This window comes from Hetaerina americana, unplaced genomic scaffold (assembly GCF_022747635.1).
Source record: "Hetaerina americana unplaced genomic scaffold, ioHetAmer1.1.p SCAF_3, whole genome shotgun sequence".
Classification (NCBI taxonomy): domain Eukaryota; kingdom Metazoa; phylum Arthropoda; class Insecta; order Odonata; family Calopterygidae; genus Hetaerina; species Hetaerina americana.
In genome coordinates, this window is record NW_027286874.1 from 11,924,094 (window position 1) to 11,948,868 (window position 24,775).

Genomic DNA, 24,775 nt, shown 5'->3' on the forward strand with positions numbered 1-24,775 from the left:
ACTTTGTTTCCTAGAAGAACATACACTGGCATGCAAGATCACCAGTACCAAAAGATGGCATTAGTTAGCCTTCAGGACCTATTCTAGTGATATGAATAAGTCTGATAAAAGATATTTGAAACAGAAAAAGGCATATGATTATGAAAACTAGTCTTCTTTCTAGTATGATTGTGAGCATACTTTTGAGCTAAGTATTTCATTTCTGACTCACCTTAAAGATAATAGACAGCTAATAGGAGCAAGTTAACCAGAAAGTAGAATTTTTTGTTACTATAGGGTGCACTAATAGAATTTCCTTTTTTCAAACACATAAAACTTTCAAAAAAGGAAGCTAAGTTGCCGCACCCTATAGGAAACAAAATGCTGGGTGATACAGGCATAAGCAGGGTTGCTAAAAGGCCTGGTTTTATGAATTACCTTTTACCAGACTCGGCTTTCATTTTACACTAGAAAATTTTACAAAAAATATTTTGTATCATTTCAGCACTCCAATGCTCTGAAATGACATGATTAACAACTGTAACACTAGTCATATGTTGATGATATTAGAGTTGTGCAGTAATATTACCTGCCCTACTTATTTTAATGGATTTCACTAAAAATCATTGAGATAAACCTTCTGCAATTTGCAAGGCCACCAAAACTCCACACCTTGATTTTTCAAGTCTGCTACTAGGACTCGAAATACGAACCCTCTACTTTGACAGAAGTGTTTAATATTTCAAAGTGTGCAACTTTGAATCCAATATTAAGACTAAAAAAGAAAATTCTTCCACTGAAGAACCTTTTTCATAAGAATAATATTCAGCCCATGTCATGTTACCTGTTAGCATTTCACTTAAATTTCAAGAACCATGACATGCCAGCACTTTGAATTAACTTAGATTAGCCATTCTTCACTAATTTTCTAATTCATCATTTTATGTATAAATGTAAGAATTTTCGGTGCTACCTTCGCAGTCTTGCTACATTTTATACCTATTGTCACATTCAAAAATTCTGCTGCTGTGAAATAACTGCTTCAATAAATTTGGCTACGAATTTGGAAATATGGAATTTAAGCTTTCTGATTACAAATGTTCATTTAATATTCCATTAATGATAACCTTTGACTACCTGTGCAGTTATTCCTTTGACTTCAGTGCTATATGACTTATTATAGTGCAACACCAGTTCCCCATCACATGCAGTCATCATTATGACCATACATAAAAAACCATCCTCACATTAACTAATTAGAGCACTTTGAGTGAGTACGATGTCTATCGAATGGGATGTTAAACTGCAGACCTCTTTGTGCTTTTCCACAAGAGTAGGCTAATGCCGATGCCGTGTTTCTCTTCACCCTTCCTTTCCCATCCATCCCTAATGGCACAAATGACCTTAGCTGTCGGTCGCCTACCATAAAAACTTTAACTTGGATTGTAATTTGTAATTGAAGGATGACTAATAGGTTAATTGCTGGCACACACTAATTACTGGTCATGCACTTCTAGTTTCCAACATCATTAATTTGGACATCATACATTCTGTGTTTGAAACTGTGCGAGGGCTTGCAAGACTGTGCTGATTTCTGGTTGGAATTGAATTAAGAGAGGTCTCCAAGTCCCATTTGCCCATTAACTATGTATTATGGTTCCAGGAATCCACTGCCGTGAGCAAAAATACTTTTTCATGCATTATTACCAAATATGCATTTTTCTCGTATAAAAAACTCATGCATTTTAAAATTAAGTTTAATTTTAATTTCGAAAGTACCTTCTCTTGGTTTTACCACTCACAAGCTTATTTTTTGCATTCTCATGCTGAAGCATTACTCAAATTGAGTAATACTTCTGCAACAGAATATCTATACTATGAAGGAGGATATGATAACTATGATTTGATATGAAATCTAATAACTTTTGTTATTCAACTATGAAGATAAACACACTAATTTTCTGTGAATTTATGATAATACTACTTGAAACCAATTTTGTAATCTTTACTATTTATTGATTATTGAGATTGGTCACAGGATTGCTCTTATACTTTCATGCAATTATCCTTCCTACACACTGGTAGAATTTTCCCAAATTAACATGCTAAGGGTCATAGTTTTGCAGAATACCTACAAAACTGCACATTGACATGTTGCTTTACTAAATTCAATTTCACCCCAAAATGTCTAACAGCTGATAACAATCCTTCATTGAATTTTTCTACTTTCATTATCAATAACAAACTGAAAGCACTTAATGTAGGCTATTGAACATTCTTCTGCCTTCTTAATTGCAGGAATAAGCATGTGCCATTCATTATTTTCATAAGAATTCACTTTTTTTATGAATCAGGGTTAAAAAATTTGCAATCCAGACTTAAAGTTCAGTAGTGTATGTGGCAATAAAATAGCCTTTCATTATTTCAATTAATATTAAATTAGTGGAAATTAAAAGGGGAGTGTCAAACATTCAAATCATCTCCCGCAGTTACTTTGAAATTCAAATCTGGTTGAAAACCTCTTCAGAATGGATTAAACTTGTCTAACACTATATCATGCTTCAATGCTGACCATTAACAATATGATAGTTTTATTTCCTTCTTTAACATGACAGTGTATGTACTTATTCACCATTAAGATGCTTCCATCAATCAAATGCAAAAATTTATATTTAAAAGTCACACAATTCAATTTTTGGGGAAAATAATGGTACAATAAGTTTAATTTTTGAAAAATACAACATTGTTCCATCAAGTTAATGCAATGATAATGCCCTCAAGGAATTATGTTATGAGGGCACTATGGGATATAAGCGGTAAAATTCAAGTGATTATGATAGCTTTCATGATTTATACTAAGGTTATTCACAATAAAGGACCCTATATTAAATATAATATGAATCAGGTAAAAATATGGAACAAAATGCTATGTACCAAGGTGGGCATGGACGGGAGAGCCATAGTGACTGGTTGGAGCTGGATAGACTGAGGGTGACGACTGAGCCTGTAGTTGCCCATGTGCTTGCTGTTGGCGGGGATTCGGCCTCTGGGGCTGCACTCCCCTGTGCTGCTGTGGCCCCCCGTAATTCATTTCAAGGCAAGTGGTCGATGATGGAACTGGCTGATTCTGCTGCTGATGCAGGGCATCAGCGCCAGCATGATGGTCTACAGAATGGTGGAGGGTGGCACACTCGTAGTTGCGAGGTTGCTGTTGTGCAGGAATGAGATGACTCTGGGGCGATGGAGGGTAATGCTGATATTCGAGAGATGTGGCCCCCCGGGAGTAGGGCCCTTGTTGATCCACATACAAACCACCCCCTGCAAGTAAACAAATGACTGAGTGACACAATTCACTGCTTTGACGTCAAAATCCATGCTACGCTCATGACAATAAATGTTCACAATTGGCACTGATGTTAACAAAGACCATCCATGCTTAATACAAAACATCAATGAAATACTTGACAAGATATATAACTGCCAATAAGAACAAGGTAAAACAATGATGAAAGCATATTTATTTGAATAATCAAAAGCCATTTATTTGCAGTATAAGAAAGTGATTACATTTTCAAAATAATGTGCATGCAAAATATTTTTTATTAGTGGCCATCAATGAACACTTGGCAGAACATAAAATGCCACTGAAAGACAAATCAAGGGATGATTTAAACCAGTTATTTTTTGATGAACCAGTATTTACATCACCCCCACCACTACTGTCTTGATTTTAAAAGAACAGTGGGCAAAGCACAAACAATGGATTTTGAGTCTTAATGTTCCATTCTTAGTCAAAATAAATTATTTGCTAGACAAAATAACAGGCTTCTAACAATTTTGACAAAAATTTCCATCAAACAACAAATTGCAATAGTATTGTTGAGATGGCTCCCAAGATTGGCCGCGTGCGGAACAATTGTGGCTCAAAATTTCATTCCAGTTAAAGCCAGTGTATCCAAGAACAAAGTCATTTGGGAAACATATTCTGTCATCTAAATATGTTTTATCCATCCTTGCACTTTTTGGCTACTGGCTCTAACCTTGAAAGTCACCACAGCATCCATAAATCACAGCAATGATGATGTGAATAGGTGAGAAGATCACAAATGGTTGGGTGAAATACACACTTATAATACAATAGTGATATTGCATAGTTTTCTTCATTTACTGTTATTTGTTTGCACATACACACATTTAGATCCCTTTTATTACTGAAACACCAAATAACATTTTAATTAACACTTTTCAGGATATCCATGTATTTTGTTTATGAAGGAATCAATACATTCAGGTTCCAGGTGAGGTCTATGTCAACAAAAGTAGTAGTTCACATGCAGATTTAACTAGCATTTTAGCCACAATTAATGAAAGAAAATCACACTAATTAATAATACGTAAACTACTAAAAATAAGAAAAATTGAATCAATATCAACTGGATAAATATCTTCTTAAGAACCCTGAGTACTCATAAAAATAAAGCAATGTTCATCTATAAAATTTTCCATTTCACAACTATTACTACCCTATTCTTCCCTTAACAAAACACAGTGAATCAAGACAAGGATATAGTGTAATATTTTAACTCCTAACCTGCACCAACTAATAATTGAATTTTTTTCCTATTTCCTCCTATTCACAACCTGCTGAGACCATAATTTCACAAAGCACATTCTCACATCTAGAGCTTCAGAGCTCATGCCCAAGGTAATTTTTTAAAACACACGCTTTAGACATATAATGAGGAAATTTTCAAACAAAAATTTCACTGGAAATAAAGATGGTCAAAATGTTCACCAAGTCACAGGCCATAATTCAAATTTGCAAATAAATTTACCAATCCCTTTAAAGAGCAACAAATGCATTACAAAATTTCAGTCTAAATCAAAGAATTTCAACTTAAGGTAATTGATAAGGCTTCTTAAATATTTGGAAAAAAGGTACTTGTTAAGAAGACCTATAAGAGTTTATATTTCACTGGTGAATTTGAGAAATTTCCGAAAAAGGCATATGCAAGTCGGTAGCATACAAGTCAATACTCATTACTACCATGGCATCACCTGGGCTATGAACAGCTCCAAAGAGTGACTAATTGAGCATACAGGGAGTTAGCCCTGTTTTTGGAAGAGTGCAGCCAACTTTAAATATGCCCAGCTTCTCGTTTTACAGCAGACATGGCACAAAACCAAGTGCTCCATGAACATTGCCATTGCAACCAGTTTTGCCTGTAGCCTATATGACCTGCAAGCACCCTCACCAAGATAAGACCTCGATTATCAAATGGTGCCACAAAATCTACCAGTACTCATGTAGTGCTTGACAATGTTTTCGGTTCTCATATGTGCCCGGGTAGTTCTAAAACAAATTTGGGGTAGGTGGTAAAGTGACCATCTATAACATGTGTTCTACCATTGCAAAAGCAATTATGAGAAATAATTGTAGATATATACATGGTCGCACTTGTTGAGGGTGTGCCAAAGCACAGTGAGAAGTTCACCAATTACTTTCCTTTTAATTCAAATTCAGGAGATTGACTATTCTACTCAAAAGAGTGGTGACTACACTGGTTGATGAAAAGACAGGAATCAAATAATATATAGGTTCTTCATTACAATCTCTATTGCTTAGCCTCCTATATTACAATAATACAAAACTGGGATGTACATGATATCCCTCAGCAAGAGCTGTCATCTCATAAAATGTTTTCCAGTTAGCCTTTAAGCAGAAGACTTTCTTGCTGCTTCAGAAAAGAAAAATTGTAAAATTATGCAGGGTGAGACACTTTATTTTGAAGTTGCTGAGAAGGAAGGGCAACATTAATGCAATACATGGAAAGGTAAGGGCTAATATGCACACAAATAATGATATACAGTTAACAGCCTAGTGGATATGAGAGATTTCAAAATTGAAATTTTTTTTTTTTTAAATTCATAGACATCTAAGGGTCGCTTCTATAAATAAATCAAAACAGATTGAGCAAAAAAATTCCAATTGGCACATCAGCAAGCATGAAAAAAAATCATTTATGAATTTCCTAGGGTAGAAAGAATGAAACAACATTTAGGGTATCAATCTAACATGACAGAGGAAAGAAATGTAAATGAACAACTATGAAAGGTCAGCACATGAAGGGAAATGCAATTGAAATTATGCGAGCCCTAAAAATTTCTAAAATAAAATTAAGCTTTCAAATTGAGAGATATTATTCAGGAAATCAAAAACCTTTACTAAACATGATACATTCATTTTCAGACATTCCCCCAAGTTTGATCAACTGATTAAAGCATTAAAAGACTATAAATTGAAACACCATTTCATTGCAATTGTTATTGATACTTGAGTACTACTACAAAAGAGAGGGTTCAGTATTGACTACGGCAAATCAAGTTAAATATTTGGGGGTTGTTCTAACACCTCGCCTTTCATGGGGAGCACATATCAGGACAATATGCGGATCAGCTTTAAAGAAACTTGGCTTCATAAAACGGGTGATGGGGAAATCTAATGAAAAAGTTTAAGAGAGGTGTTATTTTGCTCTAGTTAGACCTCATTTGGAATATGCCGCAAGTATTTGGGATCCTTGGGAGAAAATTTGGCAAAAAGAATTAGATAAAGTCCAGAGAAAATCCGCTAGATTTGTTAAAAATTGTTATGATAAGAACACAAGTGTGACGGATCTCTTAGGGGATTTAGGCTGGGAACCACTTGAAGTGCGGAGAGAACAAGCGAGGCTTAGATTTTTAGAAAGGTTCAGAACAAACAAGTTGAACTATGACACTGAAGGAATTTTAATGGCCCCAAACTACTTAGGTAGATCAGACCACAAAGATAAACTAAGGGAGATAGATTCCTGGACAGATAGAGACAAATACTCATTCTTTCCCCGAACAATCAGAAATCATAATAATAAGGAACCGAAGTCACTTTAGAAATATTGAAAACATTGAATTTACAAGTCGGAGCAAAGTTAAACACTGCAAAGCTGTTAGGTATACTTTAAGGTGTATGTGTATGTAAGATGTAGTTTGAGTGTTTGCATGTGTGTGGGGTGTAAGTGTACATGCATGAATGTATGCCATGTTTTTTTTTGTGGATGTATGATTTTGTGGTTATTGCACGCGTTTTTTTTTCTTTTCTAAATTACGGGTGGTGTCTTAACACCCCCCGCCACACGCCCTTGTGGCGGCTTGCGGGGTATTAAGTAGATGTAGAGAATACTCAATGTGAAAATATTTCATAGCCAAATAAGGGAAGAGATGGTAAGTACAATGAATCTGGAGAAATGTAGGAAAACTACTAGTCAGCCAATGACAACAGTGCATTACTAATGTTAACATTACACAATTTTCACACAAATACGTTGAATGTACTTTAGAAATGCTTCAATGGTTTTTATTGGAAAATGCTCTTGAGAAACCCAAATGAAAGCGGAGTGGTATCATCAATTTACGTGACATTACAACAGAAATTGTATCAAAGATTTCAAACACTTCCCTGCTCTCACAATTCTGAATTCACTGGTATGAGTGCATAGACCATATCAAATTCCAAAAAATTTATCCCTCCATGGGAATAATGTTCCAGGTGGCTTGTGATCGCCTAGGATCATGGGAGACTACTTTTAGCTTTTGGTTAGAATTCCAAGGGGTCAATTAGCAATAGTTTACAAACATTCATGCCAATATAAAGCTTGAAACTTACACTAGCATTGCAAAATCCCTTAGCATTTCAAGAGCTTAAAATTACTTCAATTAGACTAAAATTTACTACAAAATAACCACAATCCAAAATTTTGAATCCACCATGGACTTCGATAATTTTGCATGATATCATTTCTGGCCTTATACATAGCAAACCATCTCAGACCATGCTGAAGCTTTACATTAATCTCTTGTCAGCCATCCATCAATTATACTTGTCGGGATGGTGTTCTTCAGATACTAGTGCTGTATCATCTAACAGTTTGCAAGCAGTGAATGACCAGCTGGGCCACAGACTGGTGCACCTTAAGCACCAGCCATTGTGAGAAAAAGACAGGCAATTCTGCATTTCTTTACACTTCTGTCTTAGATCCAATTAGGCAGCATTTACATGACAGCAAAGACATTTGAATACATTCTGTGACTTGATATATGAGCATGTGGCAGGTGGTCTTACAATATCAGCCTTATTTACGTAATTGAAGCAGTTATTAATTTTTGATGACAAGGTCGAAAATGAATAAGGTTAACTCATGAACATCCACAATGAGCCTCATACTTAATTATTAATATCAACCATATTTGTACAGTTAAGACGAAATGTTTACAGAATGAATCAAAGGTTTTAAGATGATTCTCTTTTTAAGATTGCCGAATATATTACATCATTTACATACCATATACATAGGTGCTATTGGTAATAAGTTTTTGAATTAGGAAACACATTCACCATATGATAGCCAAAACAGGTATTTCTGACAAAAAATCAGCCTCTCTTTACCATAGCTTAAGACTTATTTTGTAAATATGACACTTAAGTCAAATAAAAACTAGCTACCACAATTTTGTCTCTCACATTTTTTATAAAACAAAAAAAACAACAGGGACAAAACTGCATAATTTACAGTAATGTGATTTCCACAGAGCTCAAGGCTTATTTGGAAGATAGCTGTCAGGTTACGCAACCTTTGGTTTGTTTGATGTTTCTTTAACATTAAGTATCATTAGTGTGACTGTGAGCAAAGAATAGAGGAATTAACTCAAATTCCACTATTGACAATGGACAATGGAGACACAAAGTGCCACAAATTTTATATTACCAGTAGTTCATGATACATGTAACAACCTAAAAACGATTTATCATATCTTGCTCCCTGAGCTCCTCGTTTGGATTATTTAAGTCCAGCTAGCTCTGTACATGAGACTGACATTTTCAGTGACAGTACTTTTACTATTTAGGAATATCTTCCTTTTAAATCTTCATTCTTTGTACTTCAAGTCAAAAACAAAATATATATTTATATCAGAATAAATCAGACAACCTTTAAATGTCATGATGACATAACCCACACCGCCATAAAACCTCAATAAATTTTTCATATATGACATTTTGGTATGAACACGAAGTTTTTAAGTTAGTTAACGTCATAATAAGGATGATGTATCAGCATTCCAACAACCTAGAAAGTAATGTAACATGAGATCCCAACCTTTCATAGGAGAGGTATTTTAAAAGCAGGAAATAAAGCAATAAACTGGTATGACCAAAATGTTAGTCGTCAGAATGTGAAAACAATGCTGGATAACAAACACAATTTTTTTTAAATTTAACCCAAACTCATTGTGGATGGCAAACACTTCGTTTTTCTAAAGACAAGTTCATGTAACATTAGGCTTTTCTTCAAATAGTTGGAAAATAAGGATCCGCACATAATTCAAAATGAAAGCAACAAATACTTATTTCAAAAATGTTCACTCTCATTTCCCCCTACAATGACTCTATTATCAGAAGTAATGTGTAAACCAAAATTGCTTATGCATCAAACACACACATTAAGACATCCATTAATGCGAAACACTAAACAAGGAGGCTTTTTCGACAGGCCGTCCTAGTATACCCACACAAAAATTAATTGAGGAAAATCATAATTGTTAAGTTCCAACTTACCAGTTGTCACAGGATACTGAAGCTGGTAACCGTAACTGCCTTCGTATTGGTGTGGTTCGTACTGTAATGGTCCCCCTAGAGTAGTGGTATGACGACCATAAATCGAAGGCTCTGAGTCCTGATGTTGATAACTACTGTCAGGAGGTTCACTACCGCTATCTGTATCCGAAAAAATACGGTATAAACAAACGCCATTTAATATTTATACGATAAAATACGATGAAGTTACAAGTAAGTTTTTTAATCGCCTGAGAGTTTGTAAAAGAAATCTGCTATGAAGTATGGGTCATCACTTAAGACTGTGGGAGAAATGCACGAACAACAATGAAAACAATGAAACTTTCCAATCGATATTTGTAATAACTCTCATACTTCTCAAGGACAAATTTGCACGTCAAGCACGAGCAGATAACAGTTGAAAACTACAATTTTCACACACAAAACCACACATACTTGCACAACAAACGTATCTACTTAACTTTGGCAAATAGCACACAAGAGGGTGGGAGAGACAATTACCGGCGATCTCATACGCTTAGCTCAAGTTTCCTTACTTACATTTCGTCCCGCCTTTTATATCGTGGTCTAACCACTTTAAAAAAATTTGATCTCAGAATTCCACTTAAAGGTAATTGCATAACAACAGTCTGCCCATAGATAACTACACCGGCATGTTTTGAAAGCACGAGAACCCAAAACGGTTTAGGAAATGGAAACCTTTACATCGTTCTTTCCACCAAGTAAATCGATTTCAATAAACATGCATTCGAGGCTGTGAAGGCAAACCTATAATTCTAGGTGAGTGGAAACTGTTATAAAAAAATTCGAAGAAAGTGTGGTTACCTGATTTTCTCACAAATTATTAATTTTTCGCCAATCAACAATATTTCAGGGCACTAATTTTGCTTCATATCGTCCGACATAACAACCAAAATGTAACAAAGATGGCGTCTTCCTCGCCATCTATTGTCACATTTTGGAACTTTTTTCGCTTTGCAACAACGTCTACTCACAATCTTCTGCCATCTCTCGCAAAATTTTGCAAGTTGAAGAAGCGTTGCGATGCAAGTCCGTGTTTTTCAAAAATGGTGCACTTCCATTAACTTCCTTGGGGATGGCAACGGGGAGTTATCCTTTGCTATGCATTTTACAACGCTGTCAACTTCCATGCCGATGACAATTTTTCAGAAACTGGGAAGGATCGAGAGCGTAGAAGTTGGCGCGTAAAACGTCGACAAGTGTCCGTGTTGATGTACCAGTTACACTTCCAAGTTTACGATAATCAATCAAATCCAAGAGTGGCAACTAGAGTTCAGGTGATGACTGACAATGAATCTACAGAAATAGTTATTTCTGAGCTCATAATGTCATCTAAATTCCTTCCTGGAGATGACAGATGTATGTGCGGGCGCAGCATTGCGCAGTGTTCTATCGATTGGGCGCTACAATCGCGCGGAGACTATGCAGAGCGCTCGGGCGAGAGAGGCTGGGATCTGAAGCGATCGGGTGTGGGTGGACCCCAGTAGTACATCCACGTGTTCATTTAGAAGGCACGGGAAAGCTAGAGAAAGTGAATAGGAGTGTACGTACGATCTTCCTCCACAGCAATGTGAGCACGGTTAAAAAATTCACTGGAATATTCGTGTGCGCGTGCATTAGTGAAACGCCGAGTTCTTTCTAACTATTAATATTGCATAATAGTTGTCCAAGTTGTTCAATGAGACGCTATCTTATTTATCACATTTATATGGGAGGAAAAAAGCAAAATGGCAAATTCTGTGCTGCCTATTTCAAGAAATGGTAGTTCAAAAAGTCACAGCTGATGAATCTCATGACAAACATCATTTGCTCGAAGATATTGGGTAAACTTCCTTAAGTTTATAGTACTATAAATCAGTTTTCGTAAAGTTCCCGAACATGCATAAATATTGCGGCAATTAAATCATGTCCAACACAGGCATCAGTGGACTCTTTGAGCATGCAATTCTGACTAGAAATATTAAAATAAATCCCTAACATATCAACTATCATTTTATCCCAAACGAGAACCGTCGACCCATTTTCTTAGAACTAAATATGATCACCAGCCTTAACTCAGTGAGTCAGATAACATTTTAATGGACATGTGCGCGCTATTAAATGACCCTACCCGTTTAACGCAATCGTTAATCAGCCCTGCAAATGAAGTACTTACCTCCACAAAATAAATGTAGGGTTTTGATGGCACTACCGATATACTTCAGCGCAACAATGCTGTGGACGACCAAAATACGTAACGCAACTAACGAGTGATCTCTTCCTTGGAGAGCTCAGCGCAGCATTTCAAATGCCGATTTCTCTTCCGATCACTCCGAAATTCGAAATAGTCATTGATTACGAAAGGTAGTCAATTACCCAAAGTGACTGTGATATAGAATTTAGTAGTGATTTAACTTTTGAAGTCAAAATACTGACAGCACTTCCTGTCCTCCAAAAATCGCGAATCTTTTCTCCCAGTTGAAGACCTCGATGCAAAGCATGGTGAAATCCAAAGAATTAAATAGGCCATCAAAAAATCTCAATGGTGAAAGAATAAAAAGTGCTCGAGTTTTTTCATAAAATGTAATAACCATAGATGAAGCACAAATAATATTCTACTCACTGCATTCAAGAGCCGTTGTCGAAGACATCGAAACCCGAAATAATATACCTCCCATTTTTCGGTCAGATAGTTGGAGATAAGACGAATAAAACGCAGAAAACTCGAGTTACATAATTCGCTAAACCACAACCTATAAGAAGCGGATTAATGTTGATTTTTCGAAAATACAATTATATTAAATTTGTTTTGAATAAAGGTGGTTCAATAGGCAAAGGAAACAGGCAGGAATGACATGGAACATGGTCTGCCTAGAATTAAACAAGTCCGAGAGAACCACGATATTGCCGGAGGGAAAATTTATGCTGTGATCGACCATCGGTGACACCACAACGATCAGAAGCATGGACATAAAAAAACAGAACAAAGAACATTATGCTCGAAATATTACCTCAAGATGCGACCAATGAAAATGAAATATACCAAAGAGATACACATATATATATGCATATATATATATATATATATATATATATATATATATATATATATATATATATATATATATATATATATACATACATATATGAGAAAGTGAACAGATGAGGTTAAATGACCAACGGTAAAATAAGATGGGACGCCCAGAAAGGCAGATAATGGAAATTTCAAGCATTGTTTTCTCGTTACACAATTGATAGTATTTTTTTCGTCATAGATGCTCATGATTGCATGATCTATTCCATCTGACAATAATCCCCGCATTTTGTTTACAACATATGAACATAACCGGATGATTTACTTGATTTTGATGCTTTGCAGGATTTTTATACAATACGTTTTGTTTTTCCACAAAAAAGCGGCCAACATTATTTTCCTTGGGAATACTTTTTCAACTTCATTGATGGTTATGTCCCCTCTTTGAAAAATTATTTCCGCTATAAAAACAAATTAATATATTAATTTTTATCAACAGAAATGAAAATTGCAACGAAGGAACTTGAAAAAAATGTTAGATAAAAATGTGTAAGAAAACCTAAGCAAAATTTCTGGCTGGGTAAGATTGGAGATATGCGAGGTGCGTAAAGAAGTAGGATTGTGTGAAAATCTGCGACGGTGTTAACTCATTTTCAACCCTAGCATGTTACGGAGTCTTTAAGTTCAATATTATTAAATAATCTTATTATAAATAATGTAAATCTAAATAAATAATGCGCACAGTACATTTGAGTCGTGAGAAACAGAGACGATTTATCAAAATGGGTTTTGGTCCAAAAATGTCATCGCAGCCAGTAATGGGAGTATCCGAATAATTGGGACATATTACCTTTTATCAAAGTTGTTCTTTTGATCGTTACAAGTTTTACACGTCATATTTTTCCGAAAGAAATCATAACTTTCCACTTTCTTCAATCGTAGCCTTAGGCGCAGTATATATTGTTTTCAGGACCGAATTGGACTTCGGGATCTCAACGGAAATAAATGTTTCTTTCCAATCCCCTTGAGCACGTTTTGGCCATTTCCCAAATGATGTTTCCAAGTCTGTCATATTTTTTACTGGAACCACAACAAAAAACTATTAACCTTAGCAGAAAGAAATATTTTTTTCAATATCAATTAAGAATAGATACTAGACTGACAATAGACAATTAAGAATAGATACTAGACTGACAAAGATAATAGACTGGCTTTATCATTGCCAGAATTCAACCATTGAGAATGACTGATTCTTTAAAACGCGTTTCAGTGACGTTGACACAAAAAGAGTGGGAACTGTTGTGTGAACTTATTTTAGGTCCCAAAATTAATATGCCCAGGAAGGACTATTTAAATAGAGTCAGAAAACTATTTTTATTGAAACTAATGCGAATGTCTGCTAAGCACAATTTCATATTCCTCAATAAATATCAAATAATTGCGTTTCCATCGTGTGAAGTGAACCATTGTAAGGATAAATCGTTACATTTTGTATTCAGTTTACTATCTGTATTCAGTTTACTATATATCTTATCCCGGGCGAAAAATTAAACGTCATTTACAGGCGGGTTATTGGCTCATTTTTGGCCATTTTGCATGTGGTCACCCTGGAAATCGTAACGCAGGCGAAGGCTCATTTAATAGCGAATGCCGAAATCAATCATTTCATTCCGGATGGAGGGAGATATCTGAAAAACTACGAATGTATGAACAAACTATATCGGGAAATTCTTGCGAGAATATCTGTTCATAAACTTTGGCCATGAAACGGAAATACCAGGAAATAATATTTTTACTTTTGAATCTTTAAACGCAGCGTAGTTAATAATTTGACATAAGTTCTGGTAATCCTCTTCTAAATGAATACAAATTTCTTAAAATAGTAGCTTAGTGTATAAAAACAGCATGAAAATGTCTTCTGGCAATGAATTTCTTACCTAGGCATGCTTTTAAATGTTGGCTGACGCAACTGTAATCCACTTGTAAATGCAATTAATTGAATCAAAAACATAAAAGCGATGTTTTGAACTCAATACACATTTAGAGGAATAACTTTAACTGTGTCTAGTAACTTTTTTTCGCTATATTTTCTTCCCATATCTGAACTTAGGTAAACATTCCGAAGCTGTTTTTTCAGCAGCTTTCCAAATATCGTGTTACTTTCAGAACTTTTCAATCATTCAACTTTTCACCTGCGCTGACGTCTCCTTGCAATTTACGCCTCGCAATCCGCCCTAATCCGATTCAGAGGGTTCTGTAAAAGTCCATCCAATTGTGAGTCCCCAAGCGATCGACTGGAGGCCTCCGGGAAAAGATGCCTCGCCATCATTCGTGATGCCAAATGTAGCGAGCGCCCTCTAACGGAAGAAGCGTGCCTCGTCACGCTGTCGAATCCGGAAACATCGAATGCTGTTTGTGCATCGAGTAACGGGCTGAATTTTGAAAGAAGTTCTGGTTCGCAAAATCCGTAGAGGTGAGGAATTGGACTGTGGAGGCTGCGGCATTCCTATTAGTATCTACGTCTGAATTTCACGGTGTTAATTGCGACGCATTGTCGCCTGGATATCATAAGAGAAATGGTGTCGCTCGATTGCATTTGAAGAATTCCAAAAACATTTTTTCTAAAACTTCGACGAGCGTAACGGTTTCTTCCCGAAATTTTACGGCCACAATCTTGATTTTCATTTATTCCCCCCCTTTGGAATAACATGCAGGTATAACATGAACGCATGGACATTTATATCCTGAAATAGCGGGTATTGTATATCTGACGGAGTGGACGCCAGTTTCAAAGACGGCGTATGCACCTTGATACAATCAAAGTGTTGCAGGAAAGTACACGAACACCTAAACCCGCACGTGAAACGGTATAACCCTTGATGAATTCAGGATTCGAAGCCATAATGACTACGGATCGGGCGGGAATGTACGGACTTGGAGGACCCTTGTTTGATTCATGGTGACGTCTCTGGACACCCTCAGCTTCATTTAAACTGGGTGATTTTTCGAGTAATAGATCTTCATGGAAAACCATAGAAGGCATAAGGAAAGGAACTAGCCCCCCTTCCCTGATGTATGAACTTCACATTCCGTTGGACGCTGTTATTACTTGCTGAGCTCTACTACCCTCACCCATCAAACTAACCTTCGGGCTGATAACTTCGTCTGGGGTTAATTCGGGTACCGTCCTCGCAGCACTCCGTACGTCGGATGGTGCGTTTAACTTGACGACTCCCTGATGAATTTCTTGAAAAGTTGACGGACGAACTTTTCTCGACCTTCCCGCCGTCCTTCGAAGCCCTCCTCAATGCCATATTGACCTATCCATTTGGGAATACGTTAAATCATCCGTCGCCTCGTTTTCCTTCCTCAAAGATTATTAATGTACGTGTTAAAAAAACAAAACACCAGTCATCAATCCGAAAGTTGGTTGAATTTGGGCAAGTAGGTGAGGGCATGGCTCATTTTGCACACCCTATAAGTATTAAAAGGAGCTATATAATTTTGGCCAGATGTGATTATGATTTCTAGGAGAGTTTTCAATGGCTTATGACTGTCGGCCGTCCCTGACCATCGAAAACTCTCATAGAAATAGCTATTACTATGGCTATTACTTCTGGTGCTAAGAGAGACGACATTTTCAGTTTCTACACATGCATTAGAGAACCACGCTTTTTGAAGGAAAGTCTTTTGAAAAACTTATGATATGAACGAGCGAAATAAAAAATTAACGGAAAATCGATGATCTCGTCTAAAAATACAAATTTGTAACCGGAAAAATGAGGCAGCGGTATTGGGAAGTATTTAATGGGAAGGAACCGAGGAAATGAAAGAGTGGTGGAGGAGAAAATGCAGCGTATTTGAGTTCCAGGAGGAAGAGTCTCTAAAGCGGATTACGGAACAGGATCTGGCATAGGAAGTTGGAAGATGGCGAGCGCGAGAGGCAGGAGGCGAGACATCGAAAATACCAAATTCAATAATATTTAAGGATTACTTTAGCTAAAAAACTGTTTTCGATGGAACAGTTACAATTTTAAAGCAGACATGCATAAAAAAATGGGTACGGTGTCCAGCTGAATAGCTCCTAAGGGGCAAAAAAATACAACTGAGTAATGGCAAGATTTTTTCTTCATACGCTAACTACACGTGTTTTTTCGATAGGAAGACACATTGCAATCTTCTAAGCTACAATTATCAATCGGACATTTACGTAAAGAATAGTTCAAGTTGTTTACAGCACGTAGCCTTGACGACGCTTCGATTTAAATCAGCTATTGGAACGCTCCGACGCTGGCAGTAAACACGTTTTAAATTCGGAAGTTTCTTGGATTGAAGGTCGTCGACTACAGTCGTCCTGGTTCTCTAACTCACCGTTATCGTGGGTGTCGGTAAGACTGCTAAGGATGCTCACGTCTTCACAGTTTGGGAAAGGAGGGCATGGGTGGCATATATATATATATTAGGGCAAGGGCGGAGAGAGGGAAACTCAGCGTCTGCATTGTCTCACAGTCGGTATGGAGGACTCTTGCAATTCATTCAAGAATATTCCGTCGATCTTCAACATCGGCTTGAGAGAGCGTAACCTTGGATAAAGGTGGAGAAGACGAGAGACTTCCCAGAGTAATAGTGTGTGGTGGGAACTAATTAAATCAGAGGACTTAATAAGAAATGCGTAAAATATCGAACGTGTGACAATTTTAATTAGAAAAAAATACACGATTTTTTCATTCATTTTAATAATTCATTTTCTATTACATTTGTCAGTTTGAGAATTTTGTACTGTAGCAATTGCTAAATTGCCCCTTCCCACTAATTCCCAAATCCGCCCAATAATATTCCTAAAGAAGTTCCATTGCTATTGCAAATGGAACTATTTGTATTGAAATGAAAATAGGAGGCGATTCATTTAGTAGATAAAAAGTGATGAAATATTTAAGGCTGCCGTTTGCTCATGAAACACGGCATATTATCCTTGGGCGTATCATGCTACATGAGGTTACACAGAGCATACGCAAGGGTGATAAACCTCCGTAAATATTCGCATCGGCATTGTAATACACTTATCAAAAGAGCGTTCACAACAATGGGAAATGTAAGTAAAATTAAAATTACATTTCTCGGACGTCTTATACCAACGTCGCCGCCCCTGAGTAACAACTGTCAAGAACACGCACTCTATCACTTGAATACGCACACCGGCCACGTTCGGATCCAAGAGACCATTCCGATACCAGTTTAAAGTCAACTATTCGCAAAATAAGCAAATTGGAATTCGCCCAATAAAATACACAGGATATCCATAGTATCCTTGAAGTACTCAAGGTAGGACAAGTGAAATGAAGCCATTACTTTAATTTGAAGTTTTCCACGGAATTTAAAATATACTCCCGCATTATGTAATCGTCGTCTTTAAGCTAAGAAAAAAATGAATCTGTAATTCCAACGGGTAATGATTCGCAAAATATGGTAAAACGCAACAGTGTCCGCCATTCAACTGCTGGGGAATCCCCTGCGTTTTCCAGGACGTATCACGCCCATGAACAAGCTTATGCTTCGGCTAATATTGTTTGCGTGGTTATTCTTGACTTCAACAAAAGAAATGTCCAAGAAACGGTTCGCGGTCTCACTGTGATATTCGGCGCGTATGCCGCTGTGTGCCTAAAGTATAAGTGAGCAAGCAAGCAAGTAAGCAAATCGAGTAAGTAAATCATCCTGAGTAGATATTCTTCAGTAATCGCTAGTTATCGGCAAATGAGCCTCTATTAGAGGGAAGCGGATATCCCGGAAAATTAAATACAAACTCTGAAAAAATAGCGATGCTGTTTCAATACAATGATACGCGTCAAAAGAGTGCCAAAAGAGGCGAGCGAGGGCAGGGTCACTTCAGCTACAATTAAAAATTAAATATTCTCATAGTTCGACAGAGAACATGAAAATCACTCGCAAGTGTAAGAAAATCTCTTTTTGAAACCTAGACCGCCAAAGAACACACAACTAAACATTTTGTAACAAATATTACAAACATACAAGTGAATTAAGTCAATTACTTAGACAAATTAAGAAGGAAATTAAACAGTAAGCTATCAGAGGGTAGGGGAGTTAACAATGAGTATAGAAGAATGGAGGGCTGCAGTAAAGGATTGAAATCTGAATTAATAGATTAGGCATTAGAAAATTGTTAGTAATGAAAATTATTTTCCGACGAATCCAGATACTGTACGTCGACGTCTCTCGTGTTTTATATACATTTCTCAGGCACGTACCATCACTGAAATTTTCGAATCTCAGAATTTTCGACACTTTATCCCACGTAACCTCAGGTTCAGCTTTCTCTAGACTTTCGTTCTTTCCGGATATTATGCATCTAAATCTGACCTACATTGAGCACTTATCTGACCAAAAAATGCCCCTTTTCTTGTCTTGACTTTTTAGTATGCCACTAGGTACTATTTTGTCTCTCAGAGCGTGGTCTATTTGATCGTAGTTCCATCTGGTGACATCCAAGCTACTTATGGATATTTCGATGAGGGAAACGCCAAAAACATATCTTTGATTAAGGTAAACCTAATCAAGATGCTACATTAGTTTCATCATGAAGGGAGTGCAGTTCTGTTATCCCTATGAACTGTCCTTCCTATTATTTCTATATTACTTATTTATAAGGAATTCATATCATCCATGATGGTTTTTATATAATAGAGATGATGAAAAAACTTAGTTAAATCCAGTAATGATTTATTAATGCTCTTCTTTAGAAGAGCATTAATAAATCATTACAGCTAGGGTTCGCTGAATTACCTGGAGTTCTTAGTATCAGTTTTAATTTTACTGCCGACTATGAACGCTGCACCAAACTATTTGTAGCCTACTTTCCCACTGTATAGAACAATGTGTGTCTGTGACCTCTTGACCAAGCCATTTTGTTTCCTGTATTATTGCCGTCATCAGCTAATGATTTTTTATTTCCTTAAGTAATGCTGTTTAAGCAATTGGCTTCTCTCAAGTCCGCATATTCCAAGTTCCAAATGCATATTCCACATTTATCCGCTTGAGTTGTTTCCGAAATATCCGTCTGAAACTCCGAGGCTTCTGTTCAAGCTTCTGACCTGGATATTTTTTTTACAGGAATGAGTAGTTAGCCCATTGCCCAACCCTCCTCCTTTATCTGGGATTGGGGCCGGTAACAGTGGTTTCTAAGCTACTCAACCCACCCAATCATCACCGCAGGCTGAGTCCGAAAATTCCAATCGTGAGAAATTTTTTAGTTGTCAAAGGGAAATCAAAATTTTCTTGAACCACCGAAAAGGGATTGACAAAACGTCTAAGTATTTCACTTAAAGAAAGAATATTGAACATTAGACAAGAATGATATCTTATCGACGTGATAAGTAATTTAATATGACTGATTCCCACATGGTACCAACGAGCGAAATTTGGCAGTAACGCCTCCCCTGCGTTTGACACGCGTCGCGGGCGATCCTCCCGAATTGGACGGGCGTCCGAGTGGAGTCGTTGGCTGATGCTCACCCGGGGATGTTTGCCCACCGCCACAAGGGCTTTCGCGGATATCAGCTCGATCCACAGATGGCTCTGGCAGATTCTCTCGGTGAATTCATCCACTTCTACACACCACACAAGGGCTCTACATACGCCCTTGCCTCCGCTAGGCCGTATGACAGGGAGTGTTAGGGCACCAATAATTAAAAATGGGAGGAAAAAGTCTGCAAAGTGGGTTTTTGTATTCATTTGATATTTAATCACTCTTAGTTTAATTCGTCCATTAATTAATTAATAAGTTCAAGATATTTATCACTAATCACTCTTATATCTTAGTCAGGAACAGTGCGAAATTAATAGAAATTAGGGAAAGTTTTCTTTTCAAAAGTTTTACTGGGCAATTCTGCGACCATTGTCCGGTTTGCCGATGTTATTTGGGACTTGAATTTCCAAGGGTTCAATAATAGAGACATTTCAAAGAGTTCGCTAATAAACATACTCGTTTAATATCCATAATGAGACTTTAGCTATTCGAGAGTTCAGGGACTGCCCTCTCCGTTTCGGTAATAATCGTGTAGCTCTTTGAGTTCTTTCACTGCACTTTCCCTCGAAATATGTAGTTTTCCATCGTATTTTGTTTAATTCTTCAATCAATATTTTGTATAACCCCAGATTCTCGGAGCATATTCGGGTGGGGTCTAACTAACGAGACAGGATGCTTCTTTCAATTTACCATTGTCATATTTTAAATTATGCGTTTCTCAACAGTAGTTTACATGTACAATACCCGTAGTATGGAAGTCTTTTCTAAGTAACTTTAGGCCCAATAAGCCCCCGTTAAGCAACAGTTACTTGAAAACTACTTTGAACCGTCCCGTCTGTTCTCCTTTTAACAAAGTAGAAAAGACAGACGGGCTTTGTTTGACGGACGAGTTTAGGGGTCTGTTTCCCCATTGCTTTGGGGAAATTAATTGTTTTGCTAAAATTCATAAACCTCTACGTAATACGTTCACCAATGGCAGAAAGTACTGTTATGAGCAAATGAACGTTTGGAGTAACCGATCGAAAAATATGAAAAAGTGATGTAAATGGAGAAATGAAGTATATTTGAAATTACATCAGCTTCTCAGGTTCAGCCAAGGTCACCAAAGCCGAACGAAGATTATAACAAAGATTTGGGGGTTTTAAATCCAACAATTATCTCACGAAACGTTTAAAATGACCCGTTGTGCAATCTTCTCTGCGAAACGGTGATGTAAATATCCCACCGTCAATAATTAAAAAAAACATGGATTAATGAATATAAATACCCGAAAAAAGACTTTTACGAAATTAAGAGAGACATTTGAGATCTTTAAAACAAAAGGTTAGCCCCTAGAATACAGGTTTGGAGGCCCAAACGTGGAACCAGTTGGGCTGTCACATCAAGAAACTAATCAGCCGAGCCACATACATAATTAAGCAACTCAGAAAATCCTTATTACGTATTCTGCTTGTTTCACGGTACATTCATATTTAACGTGAAAAAATATTTAGTTAGGCTTACATGATAACCATAAATAGTTCAGTGTAATTATTGTTCTGCATTACCCTTTAAAAATGTCCCCATTGCGGGAATGGGCAGATCATGAGGGCCTGGTGCATTCCGAATGACGTCGTTTCCCGGGTGACAAAGGCAGTTGTAGCAGCGGCTACGGATCTTGGCTCATGTAGCCATCAACGATGCCGTGGACCGCAGATCTGAGGATATTCTACATTCCATCAGGGAATTGAATTCTGAAGGGAAGCGGGATAGTGGCATCGAAGGGGGTTGATGTGACGCTCATCATTTGTAGCTTCGTCCAGAGGATCGATCGAGGACCACTGGTTCGGGACCGAGTGGAAGGCATTAACCAGAAGTTGCGTCATTCTGCAGGGATATCGGGACCTCCTTCGCTGACCTTCAGCCGGTGATCCAATCGTGTAGGAACCCCCTGAACCCCTCTGGTGTTCACTATACACCTGAGGCCGCCAGGTGTGCACAGAGGGTAGAATATTCGAGCACTGCCGGGCTTTTTTTAGATTAAAGTGTAGGAGGGCTTTTAGGTCACCTAGTAGATTTCTGACGTACTCATTGCTAAATAATTCAGGTTTAAATGAATTGAGGGTCAGTACTAGATATGCATACAACGAACTTCACATGAATCAGATAGCATCGGACGGAAAGTTTTATTCAAGGAATTCAGTAACAGTGATAAGAAAAAGATCTTAGTTTCACATTCAAGCAACCGTAACATAAAGGAAACATTATCTGTTTTTGTAGTTTAAAGCCGAAGTTAAAAAAAGTAAGTCGCTGAATATCATCACCTTAGTCAAAGCACAGGCGCAGATTTAATTATTGGAACTGAAAGCTGGTTCTCCTCTGATATCGCCGATTACTATCTTTCTTAAAATTTGCATTTGCATTTACTCTGTAGCACGCATTTTAAGCCATTGCAGCACCATTCTTTAAACAAGTAAATTTTTCTTTTACGCTTCTTACTTCGGACACCATATGTGGAAAACTTAGAATTTACCGCTCTGCGGTCACTAATTCATTTTAATATTTTCTATAGTTAAGACATTTTCGTGTAAGTTCGTTGCTGAAAAATCGAAAATATTATCGCCTCTAGTCGGTGAAGAGATAAGTTGATGAATTGAGTTCAACGTAAAGGAATATAATGGTGTCTCGGAGGTATCTTTGTGTATGTCAGAGAGTTCCAGGGAAATACTTGTAAGCCTACAGTAAATTCACCCAAAAACGATGAAGGCGAAAAAGTAACCAGCAGTTTGGAAAAGATCAGCTTATTAGATTCCTTCTTTTGAAGTGTCGAAGGTAGCAAAGAGTTGGAGGGTAGAAATAAAGAGCGGATGGTAAAATATTATGTTTGAAGAATAAGGTGAGAGGGTCGGAGGGCAAAGAGAGAGAGAGAGAGCGTTGTAAAGAGACGGCTTGGAGGAGGGATTGTCGGAAAGTGCCCTAAAACCGCTTGCGCAAAACATGAGTGGCTCGAAAACATGCGATCCCCGTTCTTTCAGCTGCTCGCCGTCGCTTCGAAACGAATGTGCGCTGCTTTTAATTCTCGATACCCTCGTTACACACACCCCCCCCCACTCGCATTCCCACGTGAATGTCTCGTCTTTCTTCTCAGCTTTTTTTCCACACCGTGCCCTTTTGCTCGGCGTGCGTGAAGCATTACTCCTAAGGCCTCTGTGAACAAGAATAAAGGCCCACCCCCCCATCTCGCAAAATTTTTATTTTACACGTCCTAGAGCGCACCCTCTACCGCACGCTCCTCGGAGAGTGGCAAAAACTATTAGAAACGAACTTCCTACCTTCACGTTTTGAATTATTGATACGAGGCCCAGAATATACAGTATTTTAAACTGGGGCTCTAATGAATTTATATGTACACGAAATTCGATGTAATAAAAGCCATTTTACATCTCCTAAAGTTTCTAGTCTACCGCTAAGTCCTAAGGGAGTCTAGAAAAGTAGAAATTAAATTCATACGGCCAAGTATTATATTTCCATAGTTAAGCAAAGGCAGGTATTTTTATATGCGTGTATCACTGTTTCAATAAAATGAGATCGAAGGAATACATATAAAAAATATATCAAATTGAAACAGAAGCGTCATTACACTGGAAAATGCACGTGTAAGTCAACAAATACTTTCCAGTCGACGCTGTGTTAATCACAAGACCCCCATCCTAGCTTTTACGCCAAGTTTTACTCGGTGAAGACTTTTACATCACGATCTAATTGTAAATAAAATTTTTCTAAAATGGTCATGACGCATTAGATTATCACGAATATTACTTGGGAGAACGGTTCTCGTGAGGAAATCCACGAGATGAAATTTGAGTTGTACCTTTATTAGCACGATTTTCAATTTTAGAGACGCTCCTTTTTTCCTGGAAAAATTACTAAAAACCTCCAATCTATGGATACGTATGTGGGTGTGTGTGTATATATATATATATATATATATATATATATATATATATATATATATATATATATATATATGTATGTATATGTATATATGTGTGTGTGTATATACATATATACATACATATATACAGATATATATATATATATATATATATATACTCATATATACAGAAACATATATAAGGAAAAGGGATAGGAACACGTATAAAGGACGAACACAATAGAGGTGGGGAAGGCGGAATCGAACGGATCACAAGAGTAAAAATATTTCCTCAACCGGGACTCGAACACCGGATCTTTCCACTTGCCGGGCGGATGCTATATATATATATATATATATATAACAAAGGTTATGAGGTTTTACAGAAAGAGAAAGGCTAAGCTAAATGTTAAAATGGGAAGGCAAAAACTAGAACAGGTGGAATAGTTTATGTGTGTACCTCGGAAGTGTTTTGGACCAAAATTTTCAGTGTAGTAGCAATACAAAATACAAATATTATAAATATATACGTATACATGTAATAGAAGTTACCACGCTAATCGAAAGTTGCGATGCATACAGTAGAACATGGATAAAACAGGTAGGTAAGATTCTATCAGCTAGAAAATTCATCGAAAAATGAAT

The 24,775-nt window shown here is 37.1% G+C and overlaps 1 protein-coding gene across 4 annotated transcripts in view; it reads right to left on the bottom strand.

Moving 5' to 3' along the window:
* The window catches only part of LOC139691050 (uncharacterized protein CG5098-like), a 191,808-nt gene that overhangs the window by 26,191 nt on the left and 140,842 nt on the right, over nucleotides 1-24,775 (bottom strand). For 3 of the 4 annotated variants that reach the window (XM_071588777.1, XM_071588779.1, XM_071588776.1), the window contains exons 2-3: nucleotides 9,626-9,784; nucleotides 2,914-3,297 (exon numbers count right to left, since the gene is read on the bottom strand). In XM_071588777.1, the coding sequence (XP_071444878.1) occupies nucleotides 2,914-3,297; nucleotides 9,626-9,784 (543 nt within the window). Of the gene's footprint in view, nucleotides 1-2,913; nucleotides 3,298-9,625; nucleotides 9,785-10,638; nucleotides 10,805-24,775 lie in introns of those variants that run through there. The other variant, XM_071588778.1, reaches the window with a different exon arrangement.